The sequence below is a fragment of the Anastrepha obliqua genome, chromosome 3 (genome assembly GCF_027943255.1).
Source record: "Anastrepha obliqua isolate idAnaObli1 chromosome 3, idAnaObli1_1.0, whole genome shotgun sequence".
In the NCBI taxonomy this organism is placed as follows: Eukaryota; Metazoa; Arthropoda; class Insecta; order Diptera; family Tephritidae; genus Anastrepha; species Anastrepha obliqua.
In genome coordinates this window covers 142109533-142128229 of record NC_072894.1, presented here as the reverse complement: position 1 = coordinate 142128229, position 18697 = coordinate 142109533, and the positions used below count along the sequence as shown (strand labels likewise).

At 33.9% G+C, this 18697-nt stretch overlaps 2 protein-coding genes across 6 annotated transcripts; one reads left to right on the top strand and one right to left on the bottom strand.

The window, feature by feature from the left end:
• Positions 1-4811: 4811 nt before the first annotated feature.
• LOC129240491 (uncharacterized) lies at positions 4812-9749 on the top strand. Its single transcript, XM_054876323.1, has 2 exons — positions 4812-5550; positions 8903-9749. Exons 1-2 carry the CDS (start codon positions 5077-5079, stop codon positions 9590-9592), a joined length of 1164 nt encoding a protein of 387 aa, XP_054732298.1. The 5' UTR covers positions 4812-5076; the 3' UTR covers positions 9593-9749.
• LOC129240492 (BAG family molecular chaperone regulator 2-like) lies at positions 9721-15560 on the bottom strand. Of its 5 annotated transcripts, none has more exons than XM_054876327.1 (5): positions 14938-15557; positions 12901-13689; positions 11046-11066; positions 10803-10945; positions 9721-10739 (listed from the first exon to the last, which is right to left on the bottom strand). In XM_054876327.1, the coding sequence occupies exons 2-5, from the start codon at positions 13179-13181 to the stop codon at positions 10366-10368; spliced, it is 819 nt and encodes a 272-aa protein (XP_054732302.1). In that variant the 5' UTR covers positions 13182-13689; positions 14938-15557; the 3' UTR covers positions 9721-10365. The 5 variants fall into 5 exon arrangements, with proteins under 5 accessions (XP_054732302.1, XP_054732300.1, XP_054732301.1 ...); XM_054876325.1 differs by lacking the exons at positions 12901-13689; positions 14938-15557 and adding exons at positions 13734-14105; positions 14229-14920; XM_054876326.1 differs by lacking the exons at positions 12901-13689; positions 14938-15557 and adding exons at positions 13734-14105; positions 14234-14920.
• Between the last annotated feature and the right edge of the window lie 3137 nt (positions 15561-18697).

Below are 18697 nucleotides of genomic sequence, written 5' to 3'. Positions count from 1 at the left end.
TGATCTAAAACAAAAAAACAAAATATTGTTATCATATACATAGTATTGACTCTCGTCTGACGTAGGATTATGTCGATAAAAAATTTTGGCGTTGAAAAAAAAATTCTTGAAATTTTTTTCTTTTTTTTTGCCTAAAATTGATGTTACTATTGTTTATAACAATTTAACAAATAACGATATCAAAAAAATCCTATGTCAGACGAGAGACACTATTACAGAGAATATATAATTAAATTTTTAAGCTGATTCATTTATCAGAACTCGAGATATCGTGTACACCGTATACAAAAACTTAGTTTCGAGAAAAATGCGTTTAAAGTTTCAGTATTAGCAGGTACGCGCTTTGGAGCGCTTCGGGAAAAGGTCGAAATTTCAACGAAGAAAAATTTAGCCAGCTGTAACACATATTGTACCTTATTTAAGAGGGTTCAAAGTATTTTTTAAGCTAATAAAAAAAAAATCGATTTTTTGAAAAATTCACAGTAGACAAACTTTGTTTTTTCAACACTAGCATTAAATCTCTCCTGCTCTATGGCTGTGAAACTTGGCTAATATCCGAGGAAGTAACAAACAAACGCGAAACGCTGTCTTCACTGAATTATCCGTATCTGGTGGCCCGAAAACGGATCCCAAATGCGGATGTATGCAATAGATTTAACCAAAAGCCGATAAATATTGAGATTCGGGAGAGAAAATGGCGCTGAATAGTCCATACTCTGCGCAAATCAGCGCAATAACTGGGCAGAGCTGCTTTAGACTGGAATCCACAGGAAGCAAGAAATTGAGGACGCTCAAGGGGCTTATGGCGACGTAGCTACATAAGTAGATGACCTTGATCGTATAGACTAAAACCAGACATCAGGCAAAAGCTGAAAACTGAAATCAATGGAAATCATTTCCTGCTTCTAATGAATTCTTCTAACTAATAAACTCCCCATGAAAAACTTACAATTGGGCGATTGTTGGCAACGAGCCTTGACGCTTGCACAGGAAAGCGAAATATATCAGTTTTGACAAAAATAAGTTTCTTAGCGAAATATGAATAGAGGTCGTCCTTTAAAACTGGCCTACAACTTCCAATTTAAAGTATCAAAGCCTTAACAACTAAATAGATAACTAAGTCAATTGGAAACTGGCTAAAATACTATGATACTTCTATTCTCGTAAGTACATATGTATGTTTATATGTATGGAGGTATGCACGCATGTATGTACGTAGATAACTTAATACCAAGCAACACATTTCTAGATGCCCGAAAGTATCCAATAAGGGCAAATTGACTCATTCGACCAATGTGCGAAGACTTCCCGAAAACTCTAATCAATGTTTGTTTATGGCTAAAAATGTTTATAATTATTGGCGAATTGATAAGAAATGTGTAGTTAACAAAAAATTAGGGTGGCTGTTAATTTTGAAATATGTAATTTGTATTATTCGGGCACCCAGTAGGTATGAGGCTACCCAAAAAACTACCAAATATAATTTTCATTAAGGGGGTGGTAGGGTTTAGCGCTAAAAAAACACTTTTTTTTTAATTTTTTACAGAAATATGGCTTAAGATACTTTAATAAAATCAGTTGCATGTTATAGTACATCTTTTCAATAAGTTTTTAAAAAATATTAATAATAATATATTGACAAATAAGCCCATGGCAGAGTTTTTTTGGAGATATGTTTTTCGAGAGGTGCTCTGCGGTGCCAATCGGCATTCGTCGTAGAATCATCTGAAACTAAAAAAGTCGAATTTTTCAGTTAAAGTATGACGTTATGCTCCCCCCCACATGAATAAATTTTTTTTTTTCATTTTTGTAGTTTTGGTGGCAAAAAAACGTAAAACGAGCATTTTTGGCGAAAAATTTCGCCATATTTGTAAGTGAAAAACAACCTTAAAAAAAAATAAAATAAAAAAAAACAGTGGGGGGGGGGGGGGGGGGGAGGTATTTTTGATTTAGAAAACGTGTGCCAAATTTGAAAAGAATCCGCATTCGAGGTAGAGTGCCTACAAAGGCTATAACTTAGAGAGTTCTGCTCCGATCCACTTAAAATTTTGACACAACATTCTTGAAATGATTTACTATAAGATGAGTGAAGAAAAAAAATTTTGATTTTGTGACCCTACCCCCCCTTAAGCCAATTAGATGATATTTAGAAGCTCCGACTTGAGCCTGAAGTTCGAAAACGTTTTCGCTCAACTCAACTGATGCAGAATCGTTAAATAAAACAATTGTAGTAGTTTGAAAGTCGATGCAAGTTGGGTAGGTAATGAAATGGTCTACTCCAGCGTCGCCATAAAATAATAAATACATATATATATACAGTAGATTCTGTTTTTATGCGGTACATACGTTCCGCAAGAAACTGCATTAAAAAAACAGCATAAAAAAAGCTACCAGTTCTATAGTAAAACTATAGATACAGGGTGGCTGATGAAAGCCGCTACCAAAAAAAAATTGAAAAACTTTTTTTCTTTTTAAGTTATCTGCTCCATTTTTGTCTTAATTTGCAGATTGATCTTTAAAATTTATTAAAATGGATAACTGGGACACGCAAACAAGAATTTGGATAGTCCGCCGCTATCACGCACTGGAGTCCGTAGTTTTGGTACAGAGAGAGTACAGGCGGATGTTTGGCGGCGATCCCCCGAGCAGATGGACCATAATGAGACTGGTGAATAATTTTGCTGAGCAAGGAACAGTCGCAAGAAGGCCTTATCATCGAAACCCACCAGTTCGGACGGAGGAAACGATCGCTGCTGTAGTTGCAGCTATACAAAGCAATCCAAGGGTTTCAACAAGAAGCTTATCTGCTCAACTTGGTGTCAGCCGACAGTCTTTGCAAACAATAATGCACAAAGATTTAGACTTATTTCCCTACAAAATTCAAATGGTTAACAAACTGAATGCAGCAGACTTGCCGATTCGCTTGGAATTTTGCCAGAAGATCTTGCAAATGATGGAAGAAGACCAAAACATGTTAAACTGCCTTTTCATGTCTGATGAGGCCCATTTCGATTTAAACGGCAATGTGAACAAACAAAATTGTCGAATATGGAGTACTTCTAACCCACAGATACTCCACGAAACGGAATTGCATCCTCTTCGCGTGACAGTGCGGTTTCTTCACGCTGTATTGTCGGGCCTTATTTTTTTGAAGAAAATGGTCACACCGTTACGGTTACTGGAGACCGTTATTTGAAAATGCCCCCAGGTCGCCTGACCTTACTGCACCTGACTTTTTCTTGTGGGGTTTATGTAAACAAGAAGTTTATAAAACAAAGCCAACAAATTTGGATGAACTAAAACAATCCATTCGGGCAACAATTGCGGTTATTCCTGTCGCAACTCTCAAAGCAGCAATGAACAACTTTTTACTAAGATGCCGCACTTGTGTCAACGAGCATGGGGGGCATTTAAATTCAATTATTTTTAAAACTAGTTAAGCTGCATTTAATAAAATTTAATGACCTTCAACTTGAAAAAAAAAAAAAATTAATTCCATACACTAAAAAAAAAGTTATTTGAGTTTCTTAATGTAGCAAAATTCATCAGCCACCCTGTACGTTTCAAAAGTGCTAAGAACCGCATAAATCTGAAATAATGTAATAAAATCGCATAAAAAAAGGGTACTAGTCCCATGTTATAACTATAGATACGTTCCATAGACCGCATGAATCTGAAATAATTAAATAAAATCGCATAAACAAAAAATTGTATTTTTGAAAATTACATCTTTATTTAAGAAACGTCAGAATCGAAAAATAAATTTACATCGTCAGAAATAGAATCAGACAATACCCGCATGTTGCGCATTCGTTTAGGATTTGGCGTAAAATCACTTACGTCACTTGAGGAAATGTACACGTCTGATCTGGATGGTGATGCAGGCGGTTCCATACTTGTAAGGTTAGTATTTTTGATATAATGTGTGATGAGTTTTTGCTTAGCTGGTTTAGAATCTTGCTTATATGTACAATTCCCCATAGGTCGACATGCATTTTTTAATTAAAAAAAAAACCGCACTATTTCAAAACCGCATAAAAACAGAATTTACTGTATATATAATTGGCCCGTACACCCTTTTTTGGGTGTTTGGCCGAGCTCCTCCTCCTATTTGTGGTGTGTGTCTTGATGTTGTACCATAAATGGAGGGACCTACAGTTTCAAGCCGACTCCGAACGGCAGATATTTTTATGAGGAGCTTTTTCCTGGCAGAAATACACTCGGAGGTTTGCCATTGCCTGCCGAGGGCGACCGCTATTAGAAAATAGTCACGCACCAACCCATTCCGGCTACGGCGGCCGCCGTACATAAATGGTGATCATCTTAAAGGTATCGCATTTTAAAATGAAATAAAACACCGAAAATTCCTATTGATTGGGCAGTTTTCATTATTTTTGTGTTATTAAAAGTATTGACTTTAAATTACTCCATTTTGTACCTTTCATTTTTCAATCTATGAGATTTCCATCGCCTTATTTTTATAGATTTCGAATTTCTTCCGTGTATCAGCTAAAGCCATGAGAAGGCCATGTAAGTCACCAATCACATCACCGGTACCGCAATCGGCCTCTGCACTCTTTGGCCGACAACATTCAAAATTGAGAGCAAAATGTGCCAAAATTAAATTCAAATTTCCCGCCCCAAACAGTTGTGCCTCTACCCCCAGCGCAAATCCAGCACTGCAAACAATAATATAGCTATTTTTTATACATAAAATAACAAAACAAAAATGAAAAACGAGTATTGGCAATGCACCACTCAATCAAAAGTATTGTATCTCCGGTTTGCTGCCAGCCAAGCGCATTAGTCATTTGCCATAGCATAATTCGTACCTTTGCTTAGCTCAGCATAATTTTTGACGCTTGTAATCGAATACCAATTTCCATCTTTCCATTAACTCCATTAACAATTGTAGTCAAAGCAGAGCTCTGCTCACTTACTCCGCGCTTGGAACGTGCAAGAAGTGCAAATACTTTGCACCACAACGCGACAGTGCGGAGGTCAATTGCATTTAGTTGGAATTTCACTCTCATCGGTACCGGTAGAAACGCTTCCAGTAAACCATTTCTGCGGAACATGAAAATGTCATCAACAAAAGTGAAAATAAAATTTGCATATTCTACCATAATTATCTCTGTGATTAGTGTTACGATAATAGCGTCGCAAGTTCATACGAGCATTGCTTGGCATTTGGCACAGTCTGGCCTCACTGAGTCCTATCGCGTGCGCCACCTTTCGCTTCATTATTCGCGTGTATTCATTTGTATCAGTGTGAAGAGTCAACTATTTCCGACGCTGATCGCCACCAGCTGGCCTGGCAGTTATGTGCCACTGCAGAGTTCAATTTATCCACATAATAGTGCGCACGCGAATGGCAACAGAAGTGATTGTGAGTTGATACAGAAGGCCATTTGGTCGCAAGTGGATAATTTGGGCCGGCTATGGGTGTTTGATGCGGGATGGGAGGAAGTGGAGTCGAAAAGTGCGAATGTTCCTAATGTATGTCCGCCAAAATTGTTGGTTTATGACTTGATTCGAAACGATGCAGAGGTGAGTTGGAGAAGCAGGGAGGGGAGGTGTTATTTGAAATTCTTTTAGACGGAATATAATGGAGAGAATATAAAATAGATTGAATTATTAAAATAATATACTTTATTAAAAAAGCTGGAAATAAAATGAAAGAAAATTGAATAAACAACAGAGAAGAAAGTGGAGAGAAAATAAAATGAAAATAAATAAAATAAGTTTTAATAAAAAATGGGAACCAAATAAAATAAAATTAATAATCAAAATAGATTTTAATAAAAAAATGGCAAAATATAAAATAAATGTAGTAATAAAAATAAATAATTAAATAAAATTGAATAATTTAAATATATTTTCATAAAAAAGTGGAAAGAAGATTATAGAAAAGAAAACAAAATTTAATAATTAACACAGATTTTATTAAAAAATGAAAAAACTAAATATGAAAATATAATAAACTAGCAAACCCGGCCCGCTTCGCTGGGCACACTAAAATAGAATAGATATGGTTTAGAACAGAAAAGATATGGTTTTCATATTATTTATTTTTAATTCTCATATTATTTATTTCTTTATTCAATACCACGTTTTGGTCACGGAGCGGCATAAAAAATACTCTGAACTAAAGCATTCACCAACAGCTTCCATTTGATACCCATATTGTACATACACATCCGAAGGTTACCTGGGTTCACGTTTTGACCTATATCTCGAGACCTCAGTCACGGAGCGGCATGAAAAATACTCTGTACTAAAGCATTCACCAACAGCTTCCAACTGATATCCATATTGTACAAACACATTCTAGGGTCCACGTGTTGGTCTCTATCTCGAGGCCCTAGTCACGGAGCGGCATGAAAAATACTCTGTACTAAAGCATTCACCAACAGCTTCCATTTGATACCCATATTGTACATACACATCCGAAGGTTACCCGGGTCCACGTTTTGACCTATATCTCGAGCCCTATCCACCAATAGGCATCCAAACTATATGCAAACCATCTTCAATACCTACTTAACAATGTGTGTAAGTTTGGTTTAATTCGGTGCAAAGATATGGCCGGTTAGCGAACACACACAAAAAGTTGACTTTATTTTATATATAAGATTTAATAATAAATCTTTTTTACCAACTAAAATCGAAAAATTAGAAAAGATTTTCATAAATAAAATAGATTTTCATAAAATAATAACAAAACAAATTTTAATAATTAAAACAGATTTTAGTACAAAAAAATGGAAAAAATAAAATAAATTTAAATTTGAAAACAGATTTTTATAAGAAATGGAAGAATATAAAATAAATTTAATAAAAAATTTTTTTCTAATAAATAAAATTTAATAATTAAAATAGATTTTCATAAAAAAGTGGCAAGATTATAAAAAATAAAATAAAATTTAATAATTAAAACAGATCTTAATAAAAAAATGAAAAAAAATAAAATTAAATTAAATTGAAAATAGATTTAAAAACAAAAATTGGAAGAATATAAAATAAATCTAATAATAAAATCTTTTGAATAAATATTTAAATAACATTAATTGATTAAAATAGATTTTTATAAAAAAGAGGGAAGATTATAAAAAATAAAACAAATTTGAATATCAAATTAGATTTTAATAAAAAAAATTGGAAGAATACAAAATAAATTTAATAATAAAATATTTTTTAATAAAACAAACAAATAGGAAGAATATAAATAAATCTAATAATGAAATTCAATAATTAGGGTAGATTTTCATAAAAAAGTTGGGGAAAAAATTAAAAAAAATTAAACAAAATTGAATCTTTAAAACAGAATTTAATAAAAAAAAATGGAAAAAATAAAATAAATTTAATAATCAAAATAGATTTTAATAAAAAAAAAAATGGGAAGGATATAAAATAAATCTAATAACACAGGCCTGCGAAATTTAACTTTTTTCAGTTTCTAGAATGGCTGTACTTGTTTCTTGTAGTTTTTTATGCGCTGAAAACGAATCTGACCTTGAAAATGCTCCATCACGTCAGGATTTTTGGTAAATGAAGCCTAAAAGGTCAAAAAATGGCCATTTTAGCCATTTTTGATAATTTTTTTTGGGATAGAAATTTTTTTTTTCAATTTTCGACGAAAAGGTCGCATAGTACAACTCTTTAGCTTTAAAACCCATTTTTTTAAATTATTGTACGATTTTTTAAAAAAAAGTTATGACATTTTGAAATTAACAGTTTCAGTTACGCCAATAGACGTTATACCCAACGTATATGTAACTGAAACTGTTAATTTCAAAATGTCATAACTTTTTTTTTAAAAATCGTACAATAATTTAAAAAATGGGTTTTAAAGCTAAAGAGTTGTACTATGCAACCTTTTCGTCGAAAATTGAAAAAAAAAAATTTCTATCCCAAAAAAAATTATCAAAAATGGCTAAAATGGCCATTTTTTGACCTTTTAGGCTTCATTTACCAAAAATCCTGACGTGGTGGAGCATTTTGAAGGTCAGATTCGTTTTCAGCGCATAAAAAACTACAAGAAACAAGTACAGCCATTCTAGAAACTCACCCTCGCAGGACTGTGCAATCGAATTCAATAATTAAAAAAGATTTTCATAAAAAAGTTGTAAGAAAATAAAATAAATTTAACAATCAAAATAGATTTTAATAAGAAAAATTGGAAGACGATAACAAAAAATTCAATTAAATTTAATAATTAAAATAGATTTTATTAAAAAAATTAAAAAAAATAAATTTAAATATCAAAATTGCATTTAATTTATAACTAATAAATGGAGAAAATAAAATAAAACTGAATAATCAAATAAAATAAAAAATTAAATACATTAAATATTAAAATAAATTTTAATTAATAAATGGAGAAAATAAAGTAAAATTTAATAAGCAAAATAGAGTGTATAAAAGAAAGAATGGGAAGAATATAAAATTAATTTAACCACGGAATTCAATAATTTAAATAAAGTTTAATCAACAAATAGGGAAAATAAAATAAATTTCATAACTAAAATGGGCTTTATTAAAAAAAAAAAAAAAATAGAATATAATTTAATAATTAAATAAAAAAATTTGGGTTAACCAAAATAAAAAATAAAATACATGAAATTAAAAACATGTAAAGAAATGTTCCAGCTTACGGTCTAGTAAAATGCCAAATATTATTTTATAGCGAGATCACCTTATGTTAGGTGACCCTTCCAGCGTTTGGAATTTAATTTAATGCTAACATAAATAAAAAAACCTGTGAATATTTTTGCACGAAAATTTCATACAATACATACACGAGTTTGGAAGCTCTAAGCCAAATAACAAAACAAAAAAAATTAATAAAAAAAAACAAATACATAAATTACTTTTTACCTTCTCTGCGCCATCCACGCAGGTGTTACGCATCGACTGCAGCAGCCACCTAACGCCCAAAGACGCCGAAAAGTTAGTCATTAAGTTGGGCCCAAATCCTGTGCTCTGTAAAGTGGAGAAATATGTTTACTTTCTGCCGCCCGATGATGCGCACATTCTCGCTTATGATATCGTCGAACAGAAGTGGCTGCGACGCGCACTCTATAGTCGCAAATTCCACGGCATCATCGAAGCGCCATTTCCAATTAAACCAATTGACATCGCTTTCGGCCTGCAACAAGAACTGCTCTTTGCCGATGCGGATGGCAAGTTGTATGCCACACCGAATTCGCAATTGAAGACGCAGTTGGGTAATGGTGTCAAACGTAATGCGAATGAAATGGCAACTGAATGGAAAGAGCAGCAGCAAGTGGATGAGGACGACATAAATGACAAATCGAATGCCATTGAACTGGAGCTACTGGGCAGTTTGTTGGCGCCCAGCAAGGGAATGATGGTGGATGTGCGCACCGGTGTGCTTTTCTATGCGGTACCCAAGTTCGGCGCAATTGTGCGTTGCGCATATCATCGCAACTTGACGGCGGAAGACAATGAGATCGTTTACTTTACTTCGAAGAATATACAACAGATATTCTTTAGCAATGCGGGTGCTGTATGGTTGCTGACAGATCGTGTGCTGCAGCCGAATGATTATTGCTTTGCGAATATTTAATGGAAGCGACTTATTAATTAATTATTGTAGCCACTTATCGAAGTTAGTTGAGAAGTTTAAGTTTGGTGCAATTTAGAAATGCGTAAAATAATTATGCTTGCAGCCAATAATAAATAAATGCTTATGGGTGTGTGAAATAAGATGTTTACTTTAAAAATCGACTCTTTTATTTAAGTAAATGTATGTTTGTTTTTAGGTATTACACAACAGATCGCTTTTAGGGTTTAGTATTTTTTGGATTTTGTCTACATATACATATATATATATTAATAAGTGTATGGTGTATTTTGCTCTTGTGCACAGGTTTTAACTAGAAATAGGTAAATTTTATTTTTAATTAAAATCTATTTTTTCCAATTTATTTTTGGTGTAAACTTCAACTCCAATTTGTATTATGCATTTAATTGTTTAAATATTATCTAGCCAAAAAATGCAAAACTAAATAACATTAAAAGAAAAAATACAAGTAATAAATATTTTTGTGGAAAAAGTTCAAAAAAGTACTTATATAGGAAGTGTGCCATACAACTGCAACATACAAGAATTGTATTGAGGTGTAGGTGACATTTTGTTATTTTGACGTCGCATTTCCTGCAGTTGTTGCGCTTTTTGAGGCAGCAATTTGTTTTATTTCTCCTTAGTCACCCATTTGCATTCTTCATACTATGATCCATTATATGGCTTACACGTTTTATTTAACTAAATTCTCCGTTTAAAGCCTGTAGCATCATCTTTTTATTTGATTTTTGTTTGTCTTTTTCCACTCATTTCATTCAATTTCGCACTGTTTGTTTGTTCAAGTAACCCATTAAAGCCTGCAACCGCTTTTTTATGTTCTTCTGATCATCGAGCGTACAACCCAGCAGAGCGCCCTCGAATTTCTTGTCGATTGGACCTGCATCTACATCGACGCCATATTCATATGATTCAGCCGCTTCAGCTGCACTGCAGCAAGCATTCAGGTATTGTTGGCAACGTTGGCGCGCCAAAACTGGATCGCCCATGGTGATCATTATATCGATGAGCTCGTTAATTTGACTGAGCGCATCCTCCTGCGAACGATCGCGCACCGTATGCACCATCAGATCGACGGTGGAGAGACGCGAATTTACGCGCTGTATGTAGCAGAAGATTTCCTCACGTTCGGCTGAAAATTTTGGAAAGTTAATTAAAAATGTTCATAAATATAGTATGAGAAAAAACCACTAACATTCCATCATTGAATGCAGCATGTCATGACTCTTGATCAGATCGATGGACATGAGCAGGAAATCCTTTTTCTCCTGTAAGCCCATAGCATCTTTGCGAAATTTCTCAACGCGCGCATCCAATTGGTCCAACACTGAAACAAATCTAAATGCAAGAAATTTATGATTTTAGTGAGCGTGAATTATCTTAAAAATCATATAAATGATTAAGAAATTGGTGAAGCTATAATGGAAATGGAAATTACCTTTCGTTTAGGTTAAAGGGCCTGTTTAGCATTTTGTTACAAGTGTGGTAATTTTAGATACGATGAAGCGTGAAGTATTATTGGTTTGTTTGTTGGGTAATTGTGGTGATTGGTTGAGTAGTACATCGAGTTACATAGATTTAAATAAAAATAAAATAAGGGAAACAATTGTAAACATTAATTAGTAAAATAAATGCATACCATAATCAAGAAATAGTTAAAAATATTTTTTTTAAATACAAATATTATATATTTTCGCCATATAGTTGATTTGAGTTTCAAACGATAATAAATTATTATAGTAGTGGGGAAAGAATTAAAATTAAAAAAAAAAAATCCAAATAATTTATAGAAGGCAATGATGAAGTTAAAAATATTTGTTTTTTTTAAGCCAGAGTTAGCCGCGAATTACATATGTCATCATAATGAGTCGAAGCTATTAAATGTGCATTTTTAGAAAAATATAGTTAATTAAATGAAATTAATTTATTTCTCATGAGCGTATGAAATCGCTTTATTACCATTACCCTCCATCATATTCTTTAAGATGTACAATTACCACGAAACACCATTTAGGTCATGCACGCGTGACTTCATAACCGCATTAAGGGGTTATATACAGTTAGAAGGCCGAAAAAAGCGAATTTTCCACAATTCTTTCTGATACAACTTTTAATATTATATTTTAACTGTATTTAAGACTTAATATGAGTAAAAATATTTATTTGGAAAGGAGCTACAGCTGATCTTCGGGAGCTCCTCTCAAAATAGATGTTTTGCGGTGACCATTATATCTCTGAACTGGATCCTCTGAATTTAAAAACCAAACAGATTTCGTTAAAGTAATGTTAAATCTAGTAATTAATCGAAGGAATAAGAAAAATAAATTTTTTTGACAAAATGGCGGTTTCTTACAAAAAAAATCGATTTTTGGCCAAAATTTAAGCCAAAATTCTTTATAAAAAAAAATTAATAATCAGGGAGAAAAAACCTTCAACTAATTACTAAAAAATATTTTTAAAAAGCTCGTGTTAAAATTTGAGACTAATCGGTTCAGCCGTTTTCGAGTAATGTTGGTCACCGACTTTGAAAATACCATTTTGAGAAAAACGCGTTTAAAGTTCCAAGTAAGCGCTGCCGCTCCAGCACTCTGAAACGCTTTTTTAAATTTGTGTGAAACTTCTAAAATATTCACCGGAACGATTTTTTGTGTTTATTTTTAAATATTTGTACATTAAGAAAAATAAAGAAAAAAACACGATTTTTCGAATATTCTAACTGTATATATCTCCTTAATGTAACAGCTCAGCTTCTTATATTTCTTAATCGTGAATATTTAATTTGTACTACTTAGCTGGATAAAATTTTCCAGCTGGTGGTGAATATCGGACATTATCCTCTCTTTATGCTTTAGATATAAATCTAACTGATGCTTTACTTTAGCCTGTTTATGTAGTAATACGCGAACGTATCAATTAATACTTGGATGCCACTGGGAAACTCTGGCTAATATTGAATCATACACCCTTCTATAACTTGCTTTCGTTCACGGTTCCTTATACGGAGTTATGAAAACGAAAGTGTGCCTTGAGCTTACTTTGCACGCGTTCGAAGCGACTCGTTTGCACTACTATTACATGTTCATATTTAGTATGTTTTTTATGACACCCACACATTGTTGTTATATTAGGAAGCAACTTTGGAAACACTGTGATTTCCAACACAACTCAAAACAAGCACTTTTTACCATTTTCAGTTGTAAGATTTTAGCACCAACTATACATAATGTAAGTATATAGTATTTTTAAGAAAACAATTCTTTTTTTTTTAGTTTCAAATACATTTTGATAACAACCTGTCCAATGCTTTACTGTCATCAACGTAGCCGTAGCTCTGCATACTGGAAGTGCTCGCATCTATGCCACCCCCGCCAACGGCACCGAAATGGCGCGGCGAATCCGACGAACCGCCATGACCGCCCAGTGATGTCGCTGATGAGGACGCCCTAGCTGCGGCGGATGCGCCCTCATTTAAACCGTGCAAATAATCGAAATTCATTGATGATTCCGACTGATAGCCTGTTGGGTTATCTGAGTACTCCTGTGGTGGTGGCACAGGAGCAGAATCAATATCCATATCTTCTCCCTGAGACGTGGTGAAAGCTATACTGCGTTTAACGCTCAGCCGAATAAACTCAAATGAAGCAACGTGCCTTTACGGTACCAACTGCGTTGAAACGACGTTATGAGCAGGCAGTAACGCGGTGTTATGTTTATCGTTGTACTTGGTTGTTAACGTTTTCGTTGCTGATATTTGAATTGATGCCTATAATTTAGAACGCCTACACACTTGGTTGTTTTTGTGCCTATTAACTGACCAGAATTTTGGAAATTACGGCGTTTATACTGTATTGTGAATATTTTTTGCTCCTTAGCTTTTCTTGTTTTGTAGTTCGCGGATGCGTACTTGGAATGTATATTTTTTTAACTTTAGCCGTTTTATATACTAAAGTAGCAATGTGAGCGAATCTGCAGTTTACTTCTACTATGTTAAATATGTATGTATACTTTTATATATGTATATATATCGCTTTGTAGCCAGCCTCAATTTGTTTGCTCAACGTTATTATTAAACGTCAAAAATACTGAAAAGATATTTAAAACAAATAGAAAATTAATATTCAATTACCTATCCATAGGGCAGAGTGTCAGAGATGGTAGCGGCAATAAAGACATGTCGCTGTCATCTGCATTAGAAGCGTGTGATGTGCTCGCATGAGGGGCAGCAGTAGTTGTGGCGGCGGCGGAGAAGGAAGAACTACTTAAATCAGCTGCGGCTGCAGTCGCGGCCGAACTCGTTTTAAATAAAGTATTCCAATATGCATCTGCACCAGCTGCCCTTTCGGCTGGACCCGGCGTCGTTTGTGCGTTTGATTCCTCCGCAACATTGTCAAGACGGCGCCGTTTACGCAGCATGCTGAGAAAATTGTCGAACATTATGTGAAGTACGCGGCTACGGGTGGTTCTTCTCGTTTTAGAATCGTCAGTCTCTTTAGGCGCACTTCCACAAAAACAATTTACACAAAAAATAATTAACACATAATTAAAAAGGTAGGAAAACGCGGGGACGATCGAGTTTCGCATAAGTTAAAAAAAAGAAATTGGAGCAAGTAGACAAATATACTTCACCAGTTTTGTGTATCCTTTTTAAACGCTATTTCGATAAGATTTCAAACGAACACCTTTAAAATTACACACAAAAAGCATATTTTTTATTTGCCTTGGTCTATTTTGTTATGACACATGTGAATATTCGAGACCAATGTCATGGACGGTGGGCAAGTGATTTGGCGTTATTTTCTTTATTGTTTACTTTAACGCATGTACGCTCAACGAAAATTATATTTCTCTCACCTAGTCTGTTCACTGAGGAAATTGTATTATTTTTGTTTTTTATAAGTCGACACTAGCCATCTGTACACGCACCCGCGAAACACAACCAAATTCTAGATCTATCGAGATATGTACTACATATATGTACGCTTCAACAGGCACTTTGCAATTGAAGAAATTGGCCGATTTTATTTCAACAAATGCTTGATATAGGCGACACATTTAATTTTTCGCACAATTTTTGTGTTTGACACTCCACAGATCGTTGACATGAACACAAGAAACGCGTTTATTGGCGAAAAACACTTATGGAATCCCTATGCTTGATGTTTGTTGTTAGAGTCGCTTCCTCATATGCAAACAGCTTCTAGAAAAAAGTTGGCTGCTCTTGTTCTTCCTTCTCCACCACTTTCTCACTACTCTGGTGCATGTATTGGGGGCCCCCAAATCACACATACAGTAGGTTGAAGAGGGTTGCGCGGTGTGCTATGACTAATTACCTGAGTAAAAGAGTAAGCAATAAGTTGACTGCTTCACATAAGGGAACTGGGATCAGGCCACTGAGATCGCCTTCAGGTTTTTCACAAAACTCCGCCGATTATCCTTTGAAGGTCCTTCGAATGCAAGACACTTAAGTCGTTCTTCAAGCACCACGTACTCTTAGCTGGATTCGTTTTAAATAGCTTTCCAATTGCAATATGAATAAAGTTCTCAATGACAATCTCCAATTTTTTTACAAATTATTTAATAAATGCAAAGTTCTGCCTTTTAATTCCACTGCTGCGCTTCTTCTTGCGATTGCCTTCTGTTTACTGATACACAACTTCACATACGTTGTGTTGCTGGGTACTGCGCACAAGATATTGAAGAGAAGAAAAAAACGGAATATGTGACAAAGTTGTGCCGGTTGGCAAATATTATTTGCTGTTTTTCCGCTTATGGCAAATTATTGTTTTTTTAATTTTTCGTTTGTTAAGTTCTGCTTTTTTTGACATTTACTCAAAAAACCCGTTCCGTTTTAATTTTGAGACGGAATTTTACAATGAAAAACTCTAAATTTACGAGTGGGACGAAATGTTTGTTCACTGCTTCTTCTAATTCACCAGTTCACAATCGATTGCCATTTGAAGAACAATTGGCGTTGCCAATGGTAAGCGAACGATGTTATTCTAAAGGTGCTGGCCTAATGCTTGTTTGCTATACTTGTGCTTGACTTTGAAAACTTATATGGCCAAATGATCGCTTTGAAAGCTGTCATAACAATCAAATGTTTCGTAAAAGGAAAAAGGATACAGAGATGTTAACCATATTCAATAATACATAATACATTTTTGAATCATGATGTAAATTAGAAGCTGTGAAAAAAAATATTGCGAATTTGTCTTATAATAGGGAAAATGTACAAGATAAGACGCTAATCATGCCAACGACTAAAGTTTGGTGCGCGAATTACGTAAGTGAAAGACAGGGTGTTCAATTTGAGCTATTTCAATCTTTGCCGTACTTCAGCAGCACCAGTGGCCAGCACCTTAATAGTGATGTTTCTAAACGCATAACATTTTGAAATAATTACGTCTTTCTAACAGAGACGATCTACGCTAAATTTAAAGCTAATACGCACCATTTCTAAAGAAAATGTTTTGAAAAATGTAATTATTCCCTATGTGTTAAATAGCAGACGTTTACGAGCAAAAAAGAATTAGTGGTTAAAATTTAAGTTTTGAAATTACATTGACAAAAACTAAAAAAACGCGATTATATCCTTCGAGTATTTGGCTTATGACTTATGGCGTGGATAGGAGGTAGTGAACCTTCAAACAGTTGGTCGTTTGCTCCGGGACAATCCTATCCATTTGGCTGCAGGGGCGTTCCAAAAACTATTTCGGTTAACGCCAGACTTGACTGAGTACAAAATTTTTCAGCTTGACAGTCCACTTAGAGAATAACAGCGATTTCGACTGAAAACCATGTAAATTGCTTACGCCCATAAACCGTATAATACATTGTGTAACAGTTGCAATCAACCACATCTTTTGCGCAAATGTAAGGTTTCCAATGACCCAAGTGGAGCGGCAAGCTGCAAAATAGATTTTTGATTGAGTTGCTCGGTTGTGGCGCGGCGTCTTTTAGGAGCTGCCGATGTCATCCTAAAGCAATATACAAATAGTATTAATAAATCATTAAATTCCAACAAACAGTTATTTTATTGTACTTTATGCAAATATAATTGGTAAAAAAACATTGACAATTGAATTTAACCGCTTGTCTGGTACGCCTTTTTGTTATTCTTCTTTACGTTATCCGCTCATATTCATATTTAATTGGACAAAGATGCCACACTCGACGAGTTTGAATAAAAAGAAGAAGACCGCTATGCAGTGTGAGTTAACATAAGTTTGTGAGTAGCACAATCGTTAATGTAAACGACAAATACTGTAGACAAAAATAACAATTGTCGAATCGCTAAAAGTTAGTGAAGTGCCCTATTGAATTTCGTTATACATATTTAAGAGTAGCTCAACAGTTTTCACATGTGCTACGGCCGAACTACTCTTAATGGGAATTTTTTCGTTTGACACTTTGCTGAAAGCACTTAAGGCAGCAATAAAAAGCTAAGTTTTATTTTAATGTGTATTATTGAGGATATTTTCCCTTTTTTTAAGTTTGGTGAAATTATTTTAATTTCAAAGAATACTAGTAAGCTTTAGTCAGAGTTTACAACCAATCGCCATAAGGCACATGGAAAAGGCAGTTAATTTAAAGGGGGCAGCTCCTCCAGCATTTTCAAAGTTTTTTTTTGCTTTAAAAATTCATTTCAAATCTAAGGAATATATTTTCCATGTTTCAATAATAGCTAAAATAATAAAATATCTAATTAATAGAAAGTGTAAAAAGTCCCTATGAAGTTAGTGAAGTGATGAGCGTTGAACGAAAGATGAGTAAGAACAAAAACATTAATCGCGTCTTTTTCCACGCCGTCGAATATAACTCAAAAAGCAATCAAATTATCAACATAAAACTTTACAGGGATATTCTTTAACATATTGGCCTTTGTTAATAAAAAAAGTGTAACTTTTTTCTTTTTCACTTTAAATTTTCAGTGTTTTTTTTCATTAAAAATAGGTAAATGCAAAGCTTTAATGAAAAACTTTTGTCTGATTGATTTCAGTTGATTACAAGAGGATGTATGTACATACATTCCACGGCGCAAATCAAAGGAGCCACGCTTGAGCAGTTGTAGCGCCACCATTTTGTTTTCTTTGTATTTAAAAAATCATAAATATTAATATACAATTTATTTTAAGATAATAAATACTCTGTTTTTCGCAAAAAATGATAGAAAAACTCGTTGTTTGGAAGAGCTGCTCCCTTTAAAGGGAGCTTTATGCTAAGTATTACTTGCGTAATTTTAGTTGTACCTCATCTGTAAATTCATAGAATAAATTAAAAAAAAGATATAAAAAAATTGTATCCACTATCTTACCATAATCTGCCCACTTTATTCACTATCTCATGACTCTTGTCAAAATTTGTTTACTACAGCCGCCTCTAAGCTACCAGAATGACTAAAGAGTTGACACGAAAAAAACTAGTCGATTGTGTTTACTAGTAAGTTGCGTGAAACTAACTGTAAATAAAAAATTAGTACACAATTGATAGTGTTTTTTTGCCATTATTAACTGGCGTATTTACTTTTCTAAGTATTCTTCAAAATTTGTTCGGAGACAATTAACCAAGAAAATGGTCATTTGTCGCACAACGCCATAGCAACAATTTTCACTACTCCGAAAATTACGGAACTTATGTGTAAAAAATGTTTATTGAAACCTTATCGGTTGAACAAAGGCCTGAAAGTGGAAGAACAAAAGTATTTATGTCGCAGTCACAAGCCAAACAAGTGAAAAAAAAAGAGGTTGTCTGTAAAGTCGGTTTACTGACGATAGTTTAACGTGATAACGTCATAAGAAAATACTAATTGAATGGTTGCAATTTTCAAAACAAAATTTTAATTTTATTTGTTTGATAGATATTTCGAAGATAGAGGATATAGAGGAGGAGGTAAATGGAATTGCAATGGAATAGGTCAAGTTACATTTACACAAACGTGAAAAATGGCGAAACATTTATCAAATTCATGAAAGATATCTTCAATTTCGATTGTACATCAGACGTTCATAAGTCAACAACACTAAGAGGCATCATCATCGATTTGACTTTTTCAAGACACATTACACTTGAAACACTCCCTTTCATTTCCTA

What these genes read in the sequence shown, in the direction of transcription:
- LOC129240491 (XM_054876323.1), top strand. Translation starts at nt 5,077, where the DNA reads ATGAAAATGTCATCAACAAAAGTGAAAATAAAATTTGCATATTCTACC. An exon ending in TGATTCGAAACGATGCAGAG is followed by an intron (nt 5,551 to 8,902) that starts GTGAGTTGGAGA and finishes CCATCCACGCAG; the next exon opens with GTGTTACGCATCGACTGCAG.
- LOC129240492 (XM_054876324.1), bottom strand. Translation starts at nt 14,188, where the DNA reads ATGCGAAACTCGATCGTCCCCGCGTTTTCCTACCTTTTTAATTATGTG. An exon ending in ACACTCTGCCCTATGGATAG is followed by an intron (nt 11,067 to 13,733) that starts GTAATTGAATAT and finishes AATGCTAAACAG; the next exon opens with GCCCTTTAACCTAAACGAAA. An exon ending in GCTGCATTCAATGATGGAAT is followed by an intron (nt 10,740 to 10,802) that starts GTTAGTGGTTTT and finishes CAAAATTTTCAG; the next exon opens with CCGAACGTGAGGAAATCTTC.